The sequence below is a fragment of the Perissodus microlepis genome, chromosome 13 (genome assembly GCF_051167445.1).
Source record: "Perissodus microlepis isolate ML-2025 ecotype Zambia chromosome 13, ASM5116744v1, whole genome shotgun sequence".
In the NCBI taxonomy this organism is placed as follows: domain Eukaryota; kingdom Metazoa; phylum Chordata; class Actinopteri; order Cichliformes; family Cichlidae; genus Perissodus; species Perissodus microlepis.
The window spans coordinates 31,745,774-31,766,124 of record NC_140473.1 but is presented as its reverse complement, the minus strand read 5'-3'; the positions used below and the strand labels follow the sequence as shown (position 1 = coordinate 31,766,124).

At 44.1% G+C, this 20,351-nt stretch overlaps 1 protein-coding gene across 1 annotated transcript in view; it reads left to right on the top strand.

The window, feature by feature from the left end:
• Window positions 1–20,351, top strand: part of opn4a (opsin 4a (melanopsin)) — a 39,148-nt gene that overhangs the window by 968 nt on the left and 17,829 nt on the right. Inside the window, exon 2 of the mRNA XM_084948620.1 lies at window positions 2,779–2,986. Coding sequence (XP_084804746.1) covers window positions 2,810–2,986 — 177 coding nt within the window. The 5' untranslated portion in view covers window positions 2,779–2,809. The remainder of the gene's footprint in view (window positions 1–2,778; window positions 2,987–20,351) is intronic.

Below are 20,351 nucleotides of genomic sequence, written 5' to 3'. Positions count from 1 at the left end.
AGTGATTCACTGTTAAGTTCCTCCAGCTGACGTTCTCGTCCACCTGATCCTGCTGTGAGGTTAACATGAACACGGGAACGAGGACAGATTTGTTTCCATGTTGCAAAAAGTCATTTCTGATGTTTCTAATTGTTTTAGCTGTAGTTATCTTTATTTGTATTGAAAGACTGTAGTGATTTACAAACAGGTTATAGAGAAATCAAAGACATTACCTTCCTGTGAGTATCTTGTGTTATCGCACCTACATTATAAAACCATCCATAGAACCATTATCTTACATTTGTTGCCATATATACTGTTCTGATACATTATTGGCCAGCTCAGTCTCAAAGCAGATATTGTTAATGTCAGTGACACTTTTCGAATAAAGGATTGTAAAAGCCACTTAACCAGAAACTGACCGTAGCTTCTACGTTGTGACAGGAATGATGTTTGTGGCTCAGGATGGCTTGATGAGAGATGCATTTGACAAACGTCCATAAAACACTGAATAATTACAGGAAGGCTGTTTTTATAGGTTTAACTCACTCAAATGCAACATTTAAATGAACTGTTGAAAACAGCTGGAAACTGAGTTTTAGGTGCTTTGTAAAAATAATTCAAATATAATGAATTGTTCAGGTTTTGCTGACATTTAGCTTCGAAGTGTCTGTGCACGAAACACGAGTAATGTGAAAGTCTGCAGAGCCTTTAAAGGTGTGATGAGTTTGGAGGAAGATAAAACCTTTAAATGTTTCCAGTAAGCTGTGTTGGAGCTGCTTTGTGGGTCTGTGTGAGGTCAGACGCTCTCAGGTTGACTTTCTCCTCCCACACAGTTTCTTTTCATTCTTCTCTTCACGGTCTGAGGTTAGAGTCCAGCCTCTGATTAACACTAATGTGCTGCTCCAGAGGAAGAAAGCCTTTCACCTCTCAGACCGTTTCTTTGAATATGCATTACATTTCATTTCAAATGTTTTTCTCCATGAGTCCTTATCACCTTGGTTACTGTTGCTATATGACCGCCAAGCTTCCCATCGTCAGACATGCTCACTGTGATGTGTTGGTGTCAGTGTTGAACAACGTGGACATTAAAGCTGACAGCCCAGAGTGTGACGCCGTGTTTCACACACACTGGATACACTGACACCAGTGACACCAGTGACACCAGTAACAGAATCATCACAGGAGCGAAGGCTGGGGTTTTACAGACCTACAGACTGCACATTAGCTTTGGACCTCTGTGTTTCCCACAGTGACCGAATATAAGTAACGAAGGTCCAGATGTCTTTGTTGGTGTGCAGCAGCATCGTCCTGCATGGCGTCCTGTCCGCGGGCGCAGAACCAGACTGTCACTTTGACTGGATTTCTGTTTTCTGTCAGTTGTTAACGCTTCATTTTATTCTGATATAACTGACGAACGGATCAAAAGTCCACCGACATCATCACAAACCTCATTCTGATGAAAACTGAAGATCAGACTTGGAAACTTGTGGCTGAGCAGCGACAGCAGCAGGTCCGTGGTTTGATCCCGGCTCCTCAGGTCTGCACACTGAACCCTAAAAACAGAGCAGCCATGCTGTCCTTAAACAGCTCGAGCTAGGCCACGCCCCTAATATTGAAAACACAGTAGCTGTGTCCCTTTGGAGGACCCGGCCTTTGCGGTCTACGTGGGACGGGTTCTTCGAAGACCGAGAAGGCCGGAAGTGTGAGGCTGTGAAATGTGACGGTCTGGCCTTCAGATCTGCGTCACCGCTGTCTCGGTGGAGTTTAATAAACTCGTCCGTCTGCTCCTTGCTATCTAAAATATAACAGGACACTGGCGTAAATTCTCGACCATCTCACACTTTTCTGTTTGACGTTTATTCAGCTGTGTGAAAACCAAGGAGGAACCCACCCGATGGATTAATAAAGTTTTATTTAATCTAATAATCTAATAACTTTAATCTGAGCCAAACCGATTTACTCCGGAACAAATAAAACACTGAAAAAAGCCAAACAACAACATTTTTAAGTTATCCGAGTGACTTATATCATGTTTAACCCGAGTAGCGACAGACAGCGGGGGTCTGAAAACGATGAAGCCGGGTGTCCGCTGCTCTCACCGGCTCTAGTGACCCTTGACCTCCCGGTCAGCTATCGAGCTGGTGGGTAACAGACGTTGCCGAAAACGTCGGAGCACTTTTGCAAATATGTGATGTCTTAATAAACCGAGCAGATATTTGATGTTTACACAGCTACTTTCTCCCCTGGAAATATGTTAAAAGTTTATTTTGTGACCCAGAAAGAATAATAAGAGTAATATTAAAACTCAGCAGCTGCCGCCATTGTTGGAAACTGAAACTGGCTGGGCTGCGCTATGAATTCTGGGATATGGTGGGCCACGAAGGACACACCGACCCATCCTTCAAATCCGGGGAAATGAAGGACGCATTTGAAAGAGTCGACGAATTGGGACAGCCTTCGTCGCCTGGCTGTGACATAATTGGCCTACAAATGCGTCCTCCGAAGGATGCAGCCGACGTTTTGGCGGCACAGCTAGTGTAAACAGGTGAGTGATGGAATCCAGGTGTTAGGAAGTAGGCGTGATCTCTGAGCCCAGACTCACTGCTGCCTCTGGCGGATGTTAGAGGAACTGCAGCTTTTCTCTCACCGAGAGAATAAAACTGTAAACCTTATAATGCTGATCACGTGTTGCTGTTTGTGGCTCCTCTCTCTCTCCCACCTGTCACACCTGCAGTCAGACCTCCATGAACTAACCCCCGCCCCCCCCCCCCCCCCTCTCTCCCCTTGTTCTTGCAGTCCGCGAGCGGAGCAGAGAGCAGATCAGAGCATGCGCTCGGCGCGGCAGAGCATCATCTCCTGCAGCGACCGTGAGGCGAACTGTACGGCCGCGCGCCACCCGGACACCCTGGAGCTGTCAGGATCCTCCGCGTGGAGCTCCAACGACTCGGCCGTGGACGCGCTCCAGCTCGAGGAGCTCCAACTGCCGGCTGCGGCCGCTACGACCGTAAGTCTCCCTCTAAATCCTCTGATTTCTCTGATTCCTCTGATCGCAGGATCCAAACACACCTGAGCAGCTTTCACCTGCCAGAGCGCGTTTCGATCCACTCGGCGGTTCTTCGGTGGTTTTACGCACGGCGCTTGCGGCGCGGGAGAGCGCAGAGCTTTGTTTAAACACAAAGAAAATTCTGTGAAGTGTGACAAACCGAGCAGTGAGTCAGACAGAGTCGGTACCGGTACCTGCGGTTTAAATCTAGTGCTGAAAACTCAAATCTCACATTCATAGTTTAAGGTTCGCTTCGTCGGTGTCCTCGGGGCTTTAAAGTGCAGCTGATCATTAATCTGATAACTAACTGATCAGCCTCACATCATGAGCTCATTAAATTATTGATCGGGAAAAGTGACGTTAATTCAGAGTGACAGCAGCAGAAATCAGAGAGCGGCGGTCTGAGTGCATCCGGGTTTACTGCAGGCTCTGTGTGTCTGTATGAACCCAACAGCGCTTAGCAAAGCACATCTGTACAGCTGTGAGCCCAGCATGCTTTCTAGTTAAACTGAAGTTAAACACATGCTGACACACACACACACACACACACTGAGGCTGCGGGACACGCTGCGGGTGGCTCAGGTGATTGGTGGCGTGCTGATAACAGCGTGTGAGGCTGCTGTGTGTCCACACACTGATTTCAGGCTGATGTGAGGTGTGGCGCTCTCAGAGCTGCTGTTGTCAGTGGCGGAGTCGGCGTGCTTCTTTCTGATGTTCTGCTGGCAGGTTGGTGTTTACTGCAGGTTGTGGTTCACATGCTGTCTTCCCTTGCAGCAGTTCAGCTGCTTCAGACCAGCTGGGTGACGGGAGGTGGAGGCGGTTTTTCTCTGCTTCAGTGCATAGTCAGTGTCATGGGACCTAATCATAGTGGTGGGTTTCCAGCAGCAGACTCTGGCCTTCTCTGCTCCAGGTTTTCTTCCTGGCTGGACATGAATCACCTGAAGCTGAGAGCTCTCCACAGCAGATCACCTGCCTCCACCTCCTCCTATCCCAGCATGCTCCTCTGTCATCTCTCCTTCACTGTACCCATGAACCACCTCTGAGCTCTTCCTCTTCTCCTCCTGCCTGCAGCTCCATCTTCACCCTCCACCCTCCCTCCTTTGCACATGCTCAGACCTTCTCAGCCTTTGTGACTCTGATTTGTCACTCTGATGGACTCATCTCCATCTTGCTCACTGAACATCTGAACACCTCAGCTCCAAAGCCAAAGAAAAAAGCCAAGAAAAAATGGTCAAGTCCTTCATGAGCCAGCAGATCTCCACACGAACCTTTCAGGGCTGGAAAGATGTAAGAAAAAGGTCTGCTGATAGGCGGTCGTTTACACATGTATACAGCGAGCTGCAGTTACTGCAGAGAATGGGAGGCGTGGATGACACATGCAGTTATTTTATGAGGTTTTTGCTCTGATCTTTTCTAGCCGGTATATTGTTGTCAGGTGATGCTTGAAACTGAGACGCTGATCCAGGATGAAGCTTTGGATAATGCTGCAGGTCAGTCAGGTGATTCAGGAACTGCTCAGACAAAAGCAACAGTCCTAAAAGTGAAAGTGTGATCATAGTGGACTGTGTCACGGTCCACACTACACTACACACTCAGTACAGCACCTCACTGTACCGTGCAGGGGTACTTTGGTATTGTGTCCTTTGCAGGAGGTGCTTGGAGTTGTGCTGCTGTGGTTTACAGTCTCCAACCTCTGGTGGCAGGACGCCGACCGTCAGGGGCAGATTCCAACCCGAAGCTTCAGAGGAGAGTTATCACTCCTGCAGCTGTGAAGCCTTTAGTTAGTTTACCCCTTTTGGCCCTCCATAAAGTTTACATGGTTGCTTTGGGCTCCAGTATGAGCCGTCGGGGGAGCGCTGGGGGGCGTGCTGGCGCACGGTGGGCACGCTCGTGTAGATCGAATCTGTGCCTCGCCTGCTAACAGTCTGTATTCAGTGACTTGGGATGGCGGCATTTAGACGACACTTGTTTTTAAAGTCAGAACATTTTGTCCTTCCTGCTCTGGCTGTGATTGGTTGAGTCTGGGCGTGATGTTCGAGGAAGTCTGTATCACTGCAGGAAATCTCAGTCCAGTAAACGATTCTGTGAGAGCCCCGCATTTATAAACGACGGCGCTGCAGGAGGTCAGCTGACGCGCGCAGGAGGCTGGGAGCACTTCCTGTGACCAGCAGGCACACAAATGTAGGTTAATGTGACACGTTCACACTGCTCTTGTTTGCAATTTGGCATTTTGATGACATTTACATGTGATCTTTAACGGTGTTATCACACAGCAGCATCTCCCAGAAACAACGTTGTTATAAACACAGACTGTAGATAGAAAATGGCCACACAGTGTTGTAAGTTCAGCGTTTTGTTGCCACGATGTCGTTTTATTATGAGGTAAAAACATCTGGACGAGAGTCAGCCTTGTTTTCAGTCACAGCTGCAGACAGATGCTGGACCCCAGACTTCCCCTGAAGGCTCTGATTGGGAGGCGGAGCCCTGCAGGCGTTACGGCGGGAGGCACACGCCAGCGCCTCAAGCTGCTCCTTTGTCTTGTGTTTTCATTTGGGACCAGCGTGCAGACACATTGCTGGCTGATAACCTTTGGTGATATTTAAGGGGCCGCTTCGGGCCACGTGTGAGTCAGAGCACGGCTTAGAGCAACCAAGCAAAGGTCAAAGGTCGGTGCTACTGCAGTTGCTGCCGGTGCAGCTGATCAGAAATAAGCAGAGCTGAATCTGTGCCGGCTGCATGTCGCAGCGAGGCGACCGCAGAGCCGGGAAAATGATCATTACTGGTTATTAATAAGGATGAGCATTAAGCAGTTTGTATGGCTCATAATCATCAACAGTATTGATGAATATATTTAAGAATAATTTTATTCATGTTGTAAACTAAAAATAACTAAAAATAATTATGCTTGTGTAAATAAGAATAATTAACATCATTAATAAAGTGAAATTTTTCACCATCGTTTCTTTTGTAAGATTGTTTTGGTAACACTTTATAACACAGTAGCGAGTGAGGCGTCATGTCCCTGTGATTAAATGGAATTTCACTCTAATAATCACCTACAAACACAGACATGCTGAGAAATACTGTAAGTAAATTTGAGTAGTTTGTAATCATTTTATGTACTTAATGATTTTTTTTTATGGTTCCTAATACAGCCCTGAAAATACTGCAGTACTTGAAATTATCAATGCACGGCCTAAAATATGCATGATTTTAAATGATTTAGTTACTGATTACTTCTCAGTAGACTGTACTTCTACATGACCCGGCATCATTCAGCAGTCTGAGGAGTCGCCCCCTGGTGGCCAGTAAAAGCCCCGTCCGTCTTCTGTTAGTGTGTGTTGGTCCGAGTCTGCTGAGCTCGGTGATTGGTGCATTTCTAAGCTGATGGTTATTGATGAGTAAACAAGGTTAACGTCAATTTTTTTAGTTTTTCGAGGAAAATCCTTTCCATGGAAATCAATCCACAAAGAGCTGAAAATGCTACATAGCGTGCGTCTAATCTGCCGTTCACCATCACAGGTTTATCTGCTGATCCTCCCGGGGATTAACCTCCTGAGGCGCGAGGTGCTGACCCTCAAAACACGTCAGTGTCCTGTTTTCCTCGATTACCCACAAACCAGCCCAAGCTCCACCGAGTGAGTCATCGATTTCAGGAGAGGAGTCTGGAAATGTTTTCGAGGATCATTCTCCTTCCACGCAGCCCCGACTTTCACTTTGTTTTAAACTTCATGTAAATATTTGCTAGTGTCACTGACTCATTAATTATTAATGAAATCAGACTCTTTAATGTCCACGGTTTGAACGTCGTCTCCCACAGAGCATCACATTTCTGAGCTCTGAGAAGCAAACGATTAAAGTGAAAATCAGACATTTGTATAAAATCACGAGTACATTTAAGGATGCGGCTAGTTGAGACGGTTTCCTTTGAAACCACAGAGGTCATGAGAAATGCTCAAAGCTCAGTTTTAAAGCTCTTCTCTTCTGGCTGAAAGTCTTACGTCTCACATGCCAGAGGATCTTGGTGTCATAATTAAAATCCAGGTGAGGAAGCGGTTCCTTGCTTGTGGAGTATTAAATCCCGTTCTTTTATATTCTTTACGGCCAAAAAAGACCCGGCTCAAAGTGGTCTTTTACGTAAAAAATGATCTTTAATTTTACATATCCTGGAATATGGAGACCTGAACACACGAACACACAAGCCCAGGTCTCAAGCAAATAAAAGGAAGCCAGGTTATTTATGTACTTCTCGACGTCACACCACACTTGAAGTTTCGATCAAACAGCCTAGTTAGTTTCACTTTCTGGCTGCAGCTACCATGCTTCTGCAAAAGCATGCAGTTTCCTGTCAGCCTGCGACCTAGTTTTACACTGAAGTCTGGGCCTCTCATAAAACACTCTAATCAGCATTAAGATGATATATTTATTACCTAACAGACCCCCTCTTAACTAATTCTATTAGTTAATCTAATTAACTGACTCCCTCAATAACTACTGTTTACTAACAACAGGTATAATTAGCTTTTCCTGGTAAAAGGACCTACATTACTTTTATCACTCTTTGGAAACAGCCTCTATAGAGTTAGTTTTTTCACCCCCTCTACGGGTAACATAAATCCAGTCTTAACACTATTTCTTGGGCAATTTACATAACATAGAAATCCTGCAAACTATACACCACCAGGCAGAACATGTTCCCTCTAAGCCTGAAGGAAAAAAGAAGGAACACACACATGTAAAGGAAGCACTCAAAACGTGCGGCTATCCTAAATGGGCGTTCTTAAAGTCAGCAAAGAGGCACAGAAAAGAAGACCAGACACCAGCGAGGGAGGATAAGAAGGACAGACGCAACAACATTGTCATCCCCTATGTAGCCGGTGTATCAGAAAAACTTAGGAGAGTTTTCTCCAAGCATGACATCCCGGTGCATTTCAGACCCAGCAACACGCTCAGACAAAAACTGGTTCACCCGAAAGACAAAACACCAAAACACAGACTTAACAATGTGGTGTATGCTGTACAGTGCAGCGAGGAATGCCCAGACCTCTACATTGGAGAGACCAAACAGCCACTTCACAAGCGCATGGCACAACACAGAAGAGCCACCTCCACAGGACAAGACTCAGCAGTCCATCTGCATCTTAAGGATAAAGGACACTCTTTCGAGGATGCCAATGTTCACGTTTTGGACAGAGAGGACAGATGGTTTGAAAGAGGAGTGAAAGAAGCATCTATGTCCACTGTGAGCGACCATCTTTGAACAGAGGCGGGGGTTTACGACACCAACTCTCTGCCATCTATAATCCAGTTTTGAGATCCCTTCCCAGACGCCTTAACGCCCACTCACATCCTGGGCCATCTGACCTCAGGAATTCGCATGATAAGGTGGGGCCAGGTTTCACAATGAACACACCCGAAACTCTGGCTGATTGGGACCCACACCCAGTTTCACACCTTGGCTCAGGCGATTAGAGGATCATCAGGGGGTCCTTTTGTCCCTCTGTGGGGGGATACTCCCACTAGGTTTATATCTGGGACTCTCCACCATTTGACCTTAGAACTGAAGAAGCTTCTCGGATGAGAGGTGAAATGTCTTCAAGTAACTTAAAGAAGTCCAGACGCTTTTCTTTGCAAGCTCCTTAGACTACGATGACCTGGATGACTGAGAACCTTCACAGACAATCTGTATTATAACAAAACTGAAGACAGAACAGTTATCAGTCATGTTCTTCATACACAATTTCCATATATTTTGATTTCATTTTGCTCCTCTTAATGTAACGGTACATTTTAATTTTACTTTATCAGACTTAGCCAAAATATATGTGCTTTCCTTACTTTGCTCCCTCCAGTAGCAGCTCTTTTAATAATTTACTGTTTTAAAGGAACAAGTGTTTGTTATTCTGTGACTGCATTTTATATGAAGAGTCTAGCGATTCCCTATGTGACTCATAAATATTACTTTGGTTGTAGTTATTTCCTCTATAAAATTTAATTGACTTCTTCAGCGGCCTGCTTTTGTTAATAGTAACATGAATAATATCAAAAATGTTCTCCCCTTTAGCATTTGGCATTGTCCCTACAATATAATGTAGTACCATAATCTAAACCCAGTCAATAAAACAGAATTTTCTTAAAGCAAACATCAGCAACCCAAAGTCAGCAGCCAAAAGATTAAGATTAAGTCTGCAGCTCCACACTCATGTGAAACTACACTCTTCCCCTACGATCTCTCTTCTCCTCGTGCCAGAAGCAAAGCAAAGCAAAGCAAAGCCAAGCATCCCCTTTCTCTTGCCGGCGTGGTTAATTGTTTGTGAACCTTTATTCATCCTAACCTTGGTCCAGCCATTGTCCAGTCACAGTCCAGTCACACGCATTCACTCATTCACACGCATTCGCTCAAAGGAAAAACACTTGTTTATCATTTCTGGTCTGGATTGACACGCTGCAATCCTTTTAGACAGGAACTCCAGGTCCCCACAGATGGCTTCTCCTCAGCCCATTGTAATCTGGAAAAGCTCACCTTATATTTGCTCTCCCGAAAATTTCATAGCGCTGTTAATTCAATCTTGCAGGCCTGCTTAGAACAAAAATGAGAAAAAGAGAGCTGCTTATTAGCTCATCAAAACACAAAACATAATCACCTGACAGGTTTTCTCTAAGTGCACTGTTACAAAAATAATGGGCCCCTCTTAGACATGTCCATGATTAATAAAACTCCCTCTATTAAAATAAGAAAAAACCCAAACCTCACAGACACAATCCACCCATCACTCAAACAACCCCAAAGATCTTAAACACAGAACATTTTGCTTATTAATCTATCGATATGTTATGGAGATTAGAACTTCAGGGCCACAAAGGTTTTGCCCTACTCTTGGTTTAACTAATACTTACATAGTCTGAGATCAGACTTAAAATCACTCCCTCTGTTCATTCTCCCCACATCATATCTCAGTGGTTGGCCTCAGACTCCACAGCGTCCTGAGAGTCCGAGGTCAACTGATATAATTTCACCTGCTAAATACACACAAAATCTTGTTAAAAGCCACAGTTTGCACACAGTAATGTTCCCCTTTAAGCACTTTAACATACTTAGATTTAGCATAAGATATAAACACGTTATAACAATGTGTCACTAAATTATACATTTCTTGTCCAAATCTGCACTTCTGAACAGACCTGACCACCTTATTTAATTATCCTGTATTTTACCATTATATCTTTCACCAAGTAATCCTCCTCAGTCTCTGGTACGTCTCCTTCATTCAACGCCTCAGACACACAGCCACACAGGAAGCTTCTTTCTCAACACTCATTTCAGCTAATTTGCATACTGAGTCATATCTCAGGAAGTTACCGTGACAAGAGAAAGGCACATTTAAATCTCACCACATTATTAAATTATTTTATTTCCTTCCTAGAGTAATCACTTGTTTTGCTCAATCGACACAAGAGCACTTCCAATTCACTGTTTTAAAACTACTTTAAGCTTTTAATCGCTTTTCATTTTCACCAACGTCACTCTATTGTCATGAAACTTCCCAGAGTTATTCCTCACTTCAAGCTTTAAGTATGTTGAATCTCGCATTTCTGTCATGGATTCACATTCATAAATGTAGGCGTGTTCTTCGTTGCATGTTTTTTGTGTGTTCATATTAATATTGAGTGTAAGCTGATTCTTCATTGCATGTGTGTTTTATAATCAGGTTCATGCATCTTTGCACTGAGCTGTGGATTCAAACTGTCTCACTTCTGATTCTCTCCAAAAATAATTTCACATGTATCAGTTTGTATATGTGTTTTCTATTCATTCAGGTACTTGTTAGTTTATTTATTTCTTTTTAATCTTTCTTTTTAACTTCTTTTTTTTTTATTTCTTACCTCTTTGTTGTGATGTGGTGAACATTTCTAAACCTCCATGAGTTCAGTCTCAACCTTCAATCCTATCTTACCCCAGATTCACCTTCCAATCATCCTCGTCCCTGTCCTCAATCAGCTGTGTGGCCTCGCAGATCAACACAGGCCCAAATCAGCTGTTTCTTCTCCCCATTGCTTCTTTCTTGATCTTTTCAGTCTTTTCTTTCAGGATTACTCCAAGCATGGCAAATATGAAACTCAGTGTCCAGTGCTGTTCAGTGCTTCCACGCAGTTGTTTATCCCACTGTTCAACTGCCCAGCCTGTAATTCAGAGTGCATGTTCCATCAAGTGTTTTCTTACATGCTGCTGCTGGAGTCGTCAGTGTTATAGGTCAGTTGTCTTTTGCCTGCTGTTAACTCTTCCAGTACACGGTGTTCTGTCTGTCTTCTGTCTTCATCAGGAGACTGACTGTCCTTTCAGCTTCTTCTCAGGATAACGAGACAATGAGAGGTGAAGCTGTCAAATGTTAAGCCAAAGCCTGACCTGTTTTCCTCCCAATCCTGTTAATCTATCCTTTTGCCGCTGTACTCATGTTTTCAGGTTGAGAAGAGTCCACCTGTATTAACACACTAAAACATTTAATTAATATCATTTTCATTACTTTTCTTAAGACATCCATTGGCTTCATCTACCTAGATTTTAACTCGTCTCTCTCTGGGTGCACACTTCACACACCAGCCAGTTTCCTTTTATGGGCATGCAAGCATGTTCACTTCCTGCCAGACACACACACTGTTTCTCTCTTTTCTCTCTTTTTCTGTCTCTACAGCCTAATCGAACTCTCTCTTTTTTAATATATATTTACAGTCTATAAACCCTCTGTAATTCTGCTAAGTCTTGATCTAAAAAAAATGCACCCTTATTACACGCACACACTCTTAAATATACTCAACTCTTTGCATTTGCAAGCAGTCACATCAAAATCTTCAGCGTGCTCAGCAGAGCTTTTCAAACCTCAGAACAATTAAGTTTTTTTCTTTTTCTACACAGATCTCCATTCTTTCAACTCAGTTTTTTAGCATCATTGACACAATACTTTCATAATCGTCTCACACACACACACACACACACACACACACACACACACACACACACACAGCCTTTTCTCTCAAAACAATGTGCATCTTTAATCATTCATCCAAATAACAATTTTACACTTCATTCATACATTCACACATTTTTTCGACTAATTTAAAAGCCTCTAAGGCCCAGGTTCGCCCCGCTTCGGGAACGCCCTCTCCGATAGCGGTCAAATTTCTAGGCCCTAATTAATTTATAAGCGCTTCCCGCAACTCGACAGGAAGCCCCACTTATCGGCGTATAAACTTACGCCTTAAAGCTTTACTTAAGGCTCACCTGTCAGCCACGTTGAAATGGTCACGTCCGAGGCCCCGCCCCTGTTGGTCAAATAGCGCGGTAAGGAAGTGGTCAGTGACCACTTGGTTTTTAACGGGTGCCCGAAGTCCCGCGGGTACGACCCGGACTAATCTGGACGCCGCCAGGCCTGGTGACGCGTCCGCCACCAGGAGTCGCTGTCACACGCTGAGCAACCACGCTCCTAGGAATCGCCGTTCCCGTCCTAAGTAATTTAAATAATTCTGGACGCATCACTGTGGACTCTAACCGTCAGTTTATTATCTGATGCTCGGGTCCCACCCTATAATCAATGTGGGAATAAAATTCCCTGACCAAATGTCCTAATCTAATCTCTTTTCTTGGCTGACGTACCAAACACACATAACACACCAACTTCAAACATGCGTCACAACAATTAAAAATCCACCCCAGTATTAACAACAATGAGCTTTCATCAAATATCCCCAAACTTTACCTTTATTTATCCCAAATTACCCAAAATTATCATGGACATGTCACCTGAAATCTACTTAACAGATTTTATAATTTAGTTTAATTTCACCACTACTGAGCCAATTTAACGGTCACGGTCATCAACTCAGCGGACAAATAATTTAGAATTCATCCAGTGTGCACAATTTTGAACAGGCTTGTGTTTACCTTTAAAACTTTTAGACCCGTCTGTTGTCCGCCTCATATCAGATCGTACCTTAAGCTCCAAATTCGTCCCCTCAGCCGCAAAAGAATCCGGGTCACTGGCACCAAGTATTAAATCCTGTTCTTTTATATTCTTTACGGCCAAAAAAGACCCGGCTCAAAGTGGTCTTTTACTTAAAAAATGATCTTTAATTTTACATATCCCGGAATATGGAGACCTGAACACACGAACACACAAGCCCAGGTCTCAAGCAAATAAAAGGAAGCCAGGTTATTTATGTACTTCTCGACGTCACACCACACTTGAAGTTTCGATCAAACAGCCTAGTTGGTTTCACTTTCTGGCTGCAGTTACCATGCTTCTGCAAAAGCATGGTAACTGCAGGAGGGTCTCAGAGTGGAGCCGCTGCTCCATAACTGAAAGGCACCTATAAAGATACCAGTATGCTCCCTGTGTGAGGTGTTTTGGCCTCATACTGGGAGGAGACCCCACGGCAGACCCAGGACACTCTGCAGAGTCCAAGTGTCTCTGCTGGTCCCAAGTCCCAGATCCTATAAACAGCAGAAGATGGAGGGATTAGGGAGGGATGGATGCATTGCTCTCTGGCTCTGTTGCTCTTCCTCCGATTTGCCTCTTTCAGTTTTGAATCAAATCAAGTCTTTTAATGTTTTTATGAACTTTTTCTGTTTTCTTTCAGCTGGAGGATGACAGCTAAAAAACTATTAACAAACAAAACCCAAAACCATAACTCACAGAACAACATGCAGGGAAAAACATATGGAGGTTACACAGGGGATGATGAGTGGAGATGACACGGAGAATGAAGAGACGCAGATATTCACCAAATAACACAGACGGAGCGACAAAGAACACAGGCCAACCCACACTATATAAACACACAAGGTAACGAGAGGAGGACACAGCTGAACCGAATTAGACATGAGAGACACAGACCTTCAAAGTAAAACAGGAAATTCGCAAACTGTCTTACAAACACAAACTGGGGGACACAAACAGAGCACCAGGAGAGGACACAGGTAGATATAACAAAACACTAAACACAAGCACCAAAACCCTAAGAACTAACAAAGACACATCAAGAAATCAGAGATTAATAAAACAGAAAACACTGTGTCACCGACCCAGGACCACCGAGCCTCTTTATCCGCCTGACTTCGGCTCTTCTGTCTGATTTTGTAGCTTTGAAGGACCAAATGAACCGGATTAGCATAAGCAGCAGCAGAGCCGAGATCAGAGAGTTGATCTTGGACCTTTGAAGCGATTCTCCAGGCATTAAACACTACCATCCTCCTTCTGGGCTCTGCTCTGAAACTGAAGGAAAAGGTCTCAGCTCATTTCTTAGATTTCTGAGAGATCCGCGGCTGGACGGCGAGGATCTGAAGCTGCTTGCTTGTGTGCTTTGTGGCTGGTGTAGCAGCACTAACGTGGCTGCAGACGTGTGATGTTGTTTGGCAGGTAGACGAAGTAAATGAAGAGTTTTTGTGGCCCAGAGGGTTCGTTTTGCAAAGCTCCATCAGAAGCTGAAGTCATGTGGAGCTGAAGCCTGCCATCGGATCTGTGCCTCTGTGTGACGTCTGTCTGCACTGTCGTCATATATTTTCATCCTTTCTGTGCACAGTAGACTTATAGTCAAGACCGCCTAAACCAAGACCAAGACAATACCAAGACAGACCGAATCAAGACAAAGTCGAGACAAGAAAGTCTTTAAACTGCAGGTTTACGGGTGTCGGGCATATTTATGTGTTTTTGCGATGCACTCGCACAGCCCTCCTCACCGCTGTCTACTGTCTCACTCACTTACTGAGAGGACAGACGCACGCTCTCATGCTCTCTGTTTTTCACCAAATGATATTATCCTATATCCTCCCATGTGATTGGCCACAATATGGAGGGATTGGAGCATAGCTGAGCCACTGTGTGAGAGCCGAGCAGCCAAAGGAAGTGAGGAGCGGCTCTCGCTCAGTGGGAGTCGACTCTTCTGATTCACTGCAAAGCACTCTGTAAGCACGGCTCTTAGAGCTGATGCTTCTGTGCACGACACATTATCGAACGTTACGTTGTGTGTCATGGATACCGTTGACTCCAAATCTCCCGACCTCTATGTTGATCTGAGACAGCGAGACCGAGACAAGACCAAAGTCCGTCGAGACCAAGACAAGACCGAGGGATCCGAGACCAAGACCGGTCTTGAGACATCTCTAGTGCACAGTTTAATTCTTCTGCCATCGCCAAGGAAACTGAGCCTGCAGGAGACGTCCGATGAACCGTTATCCTCAGAGTCTATTTGCTGTGAGAAAAAAAAGCAACGTCTCTACTAATTGAAATGTTCGATGCTTCTCATACCAAAACACACCTCTGGCTTTCTTTTAATAAATATTCTGATGGTTGAAGTTTGTCTGATTTTCAGTATTTGTTCTCTTCCTGAATTCTTATTGTTTAGCAAATGTTTCAGATAAACACATAACCTGGATAAACGCCTAATTCACTTAGCCATCCAAACCTACCTGTGTGAAACAGTAACTGCCCCCTAACCCTCGTGACTGGTTGCTCCACCCTCAGCAGCAGAGATAACGTCAGTGAGTCTTCAAACTTCAGTCATATCGCTGTGGAGGAAGTTTAGCTCCGCCCTTGTTCACAGGACTGTTTGGATTCAGACACATTGGAGGGTTTTCCAGCACGAACGCCTGTTTGAGGTCACGCTGAAGCACCTCAGCGATTTAAGAACAGACTTTGACTCGATCAATCAGAGGTGGACTTGCTGCTGTGTTTGCATCATTGTCCTGCTGCCTGAGTGCTCTTGAGCTTCAGAACTCCAAGGGATGGGCGGACATCCTCCTTCAGGGTTTTCTGGTAGAGAGCAGAACTCGTGGTTCCCTCAGTCACAGCAGAGCAGTCCAGACCATCACACCTCCCCCACCACGTCTGCCTGCTGCTGGGATGTTGAAACGCTGTTAGTCTGACGCAGATGTGACTCAAACCTTCCAGAAAGTTCAGCTTCTGTCTCATCAGTCCTCAGAATATTTCCCACTCACGACCTCTGACCTGAACTGAGCCGAGTGAGGCCTGCGGGGCTTTAGATGCTGTTCCGGGTTCTTCTGTGACCTCCTGGATGAGTCGTCGATGAACTCTTGGAGTAACTTTGGTCGGCCGGTCGCTCCTGGGAAAATTCAGCACTGTTCCAGGATTTCTCCATGTGTGGACTCCCACTGAGGTTCACTGGAGTCCCAAAGCCTTAGAAGTGTCTCTGTAACCCTTTCAGAGATGTCTGTGGTTTTGTTTCATGACTTGATGTGCTGCTGTTTCAGATCTTTTATCCTGCCTCACTGACAGACAGCTGCTGTGATCCAGCCGATCTGTGATCGGGGCTGAGTGTGAAACTGAACTCAGCTTTCCAAAACATCTGGTTATAACAGTTAAGTCATGATTTAAGAAGTGGGCGGGTCCTTTTCACTCATGGCAGGTAGGCTTGGTTAGCTTTAATAAATTAAATCATCATTTAAAAATGGTATTTTTGTATTTACGCTGGTTTTCTTTGCATAATATTAAAATATGTGAAAAATATTCAAAAAAATAAAAAACAGGAAGTGGGCAGATACGTTTTCACAGCATTGTACGATGTCACAGAGAGGGGATATCCCAAATATGGTTCACTAAGGTGCAGGAGCCCGCACTCACGAGCTGTTTGAATATTTTGTTAATGACGGTCAGCCAATCAGAAGTTATCAAGAAGGGGGAGGAGCTACAACAGCTTGTTTCAGACAGGGTGAAATGAGGGTCTGCACCGAAACCCAGGATCAGACAAAGAAGGATTATTCTGAACTGTGAGTCATGCAAAGCTGCTCTAGGAGAGGAGAGTGGGTCAGGTATTTGAAGTACGTCTATGATTATGATAATAATTTATTTAAAATCAGCACAGACACGTTCGCCTCCTGTTTGAGCCCCTCAGAGCTTCATAACATTATTTATCTGTGTCAGCATGACTGGAATCTCTTCTGTAACGACTGTTGTGTAAGAGACCCTGAACACAAACACACACACAAACACACACACACTGAGTGCTGAAGGCTTTCATGTGATACAGCAGTTCAGTCAGCTGTTGCGTGGGAAGTTTTCAAGGATGACTGATAAGAAGAGGACTCACTCACACACACACACACACTCACTCACTCACACACACACTCAGGTTTGGTTAGCATCTTAGTGAGGACTCTCACGGACGTAAACCCGTTCTGGACTGATGTGCAGGCTGCCATAGACTCAGATACCAAAGGGCACAGCTGTGTTATTTAAAGTCATTTCATTTCTCTGTGCTGTTTTTGTTGTTGTTGTTTGTGTTGTCCTGATTTTAGACACAATGAAGATGCTTGTTTTAGTTCTGGATGTTCTTTTGGTTTTGGGTCTCTTTCAAGCATCTTTGTGGTTCTAATGATGAATGTAATGATTACTGTCACACTTCATGTTTTTTTATTCATTATTTGTGTGTGTGTGTGCGCGGGTGTGTGTGTGTGCGCGGGTGTGTGTGTGTGCGCTCAGAAATATCCAGCGTGAGGCCCTAGTGCTGTGAACCATCTGATCTCTTTTTTTCAAATTAAAAGCATGTGCCTTTTTCCTCGCTCTGTTTAACCTCATTACATGAAAGTCACCGATGCAGCTAATGATTATTTTTTCCAGAAACATATTGATCAGTTGTTCCAATATTTGTCGATTAAAATCTGAGAGATGGGTCGTGTCCGGTGGTGAAACACAGCTGCAGAAATACAAAGTCGGTTCTGATTGTTGTTGATTTTCAGCTCATTTTGAAGTTTCCACTTTTATATTTCTTTGCAATTTTTCTGTCTCATTGTTCAAACACTGAAACCTGTTCCAGTTCGGTCAGTGTGAAGACAGATGTGCTTCCAGGGAGACGTTTAGGCTATTTTATTTATGTTTCTCTGCAGACTCAGGTTCTGTTTGATATATTTATTTGTGTTTTATGTTTTTAGAACAAACTAAGATTTTTTTTTTTGTTGCATTAAAAAATCAGCTGTAACGTAATTATTGATGGTTGATGACAGACAGGACTGTGGAAGCTTCCTCTAATCATCTTACCAAAGCAAACCATCAGATTCCACTTTCAGATAATCTGCAGCATAAAGAATAAATGTCCACTGTATTACTGGTGTTTTCGCATTAGCGTATTAGCCGCAGGGTAAATCATGTGTCGGAATGAGGAAAGCTGTGGTCTCGTCATCGTCTCCACTCTGGAAGATTCGAGCCACATGAAGCCTGCGATGTGGATTTTCTGCACTGCTCTTCCTCACAGTCTGACTTCGTCTGATCCTGTTATAAGACGTGGACGGCGTGCTCAGATGGAACATTTCACCATCATTTGTGTGTTTGTTTATGTGTGTTTGTGTTGGGATTATGCAGCAGTGGAAGGCTGCCAGTGAGCACGTGCAACGCTCTCTTATATTGTGCACTTGCTCCGCTGCATTTTTCCTTCTTTATGTCCACACAGATTGTTTTGGTCGTTATCGTTTGTTCACGCTGTGAATGAAGCGAGTTTTGCAGATTCATTTAAACACCTGCTGTTCACTTTGAAACCTGCATCAGAAAACTGCAGGTCCTCTAATTACCACCACACTAGAGGCAGGCTTCCATTAGCTAATCTACATAGACTGTATATAAAAAATGAACCACAGCGACATCACTCGTTGGTTTTGGTGTTTTCACCCTTTGGACGAGAGCGTGAAGTTATCAGCTAACGTTAGCTTGCTTGCTGTGTGGGAGCGTCACACAGACACAGAGACCAGATAATTCGTTCTAATTAATACAGATGATGTCATTAAAAATGCTCCAACAGAACAAACACGGTCCAGAGGTCCAGTTCAGGTGAAGCTAGCAGCTACAGCCGCCTGTGCCACCATCATTAACTTGTCAGTCAAAGAGGCCACGCCCCAATGATGCAAGCTTTAAATTATCTATAAACACTAGAATAGTTTGTGTATCAGGTGGTAAATGTGTTTATTTTTGCGATACAGGTTTAACACGGGAGTCTATGGGGCTGACTCACTGCTGCCTCTGCTGGATGCCCGAGGAACTGCAGGTTTCAGGGAAGGACGTTATTGAGCACTAATTAGCGGGTATCTGTGGTGTGTCATACAGTCTGCGGCTGCAGTGGGGATAACGTCTGGCTTTAAAAGAAACCCACACGTGAAACTGGAGAACAGACACCAGTAGATGATGTCACTCTATCCAGTGCCTGCAGTTTTCTGTCATACGAGCAGCACAGCTCTCCTGCAGAGAGAAGCAGCAGGACCTTCAGCCTGCTGTGAAGCGTCCAGCAGACTCACGAGGTGCAGAAAACCAAACCAGCTGGAGATGTTTGACCGAAGACGTAGAGGGAACAGAAAGGACAGGAACTTTAACCTTTCAGGTCACCTGATCTCAGCTTTTACAGCCGCTGTCATCCAGGAAGAACAGCTCCTTTCTTTCTTTGAGTCTACAGCAGCAGAACCAAAGACGCTCTGCGATCAGCTGACCCACCGATAAATCTCCTGTCCAAACTTCAGCCCGCGAGCCTCGACTTTCAGATGACTTCTAACAGACAGCGTCTCTGAGGACGGGAAAAATGTCCCTGCAGAGCACACGAGGGACGATAATGAGCACGCATGAAGCCGCGAAGCATTAATTCCACGCAGAGCGATCCGAGCACGACTGTAATTACAGCGAGACTAAAAACACTGATTGTGTTTCATTATTAAGCCGCTGTACGCCCGCACTGATCCGCTCATTCATATCGTCCTGCATTTAGAGGAGGCTAACCTTCATTCATGCTCTCCATCGTCGCTGCTGTCATTTCAGACCACGTGTGCTGAAAACTCTGCACACGTGTTTTAGGGGCACCTTCATGTCAGCATTTATATCTGTGTATTATACTGGAGTCTCTACAATTAGATCTACATCTACAAATATGATCTAAATATGATTTATATTTGATAATATTTTGTTTCCTAATGTAGTGATTATCGTATCATTTATTTGACTTTAGTGTTTCCTGTGGGAATAATAACAAAAGTTATTATTACAAATGGTTATTACTGAAATACTGCTTCATGTGTCATGATAGTTTTTTATATTCAGGAGTTTATTCCAGCACAGCATGTGATTCATTATTACTGAAACAATCAGACTGAATATTTTGGTGATATTTATGATTTCTCTGTAATTCAAATTTAAGTGTATTTTACTTAAATAATTGATTTTAGCTGCAAATACAGTGGAATGAGGAGGTAACAGGAAATAAGCATTTGTAAATATAAGTGTTATTGAAAAATGACCCAAACATGAAGATGCTAGCATGTTTGCTCTCAGCAGTGATCAGTAGTACT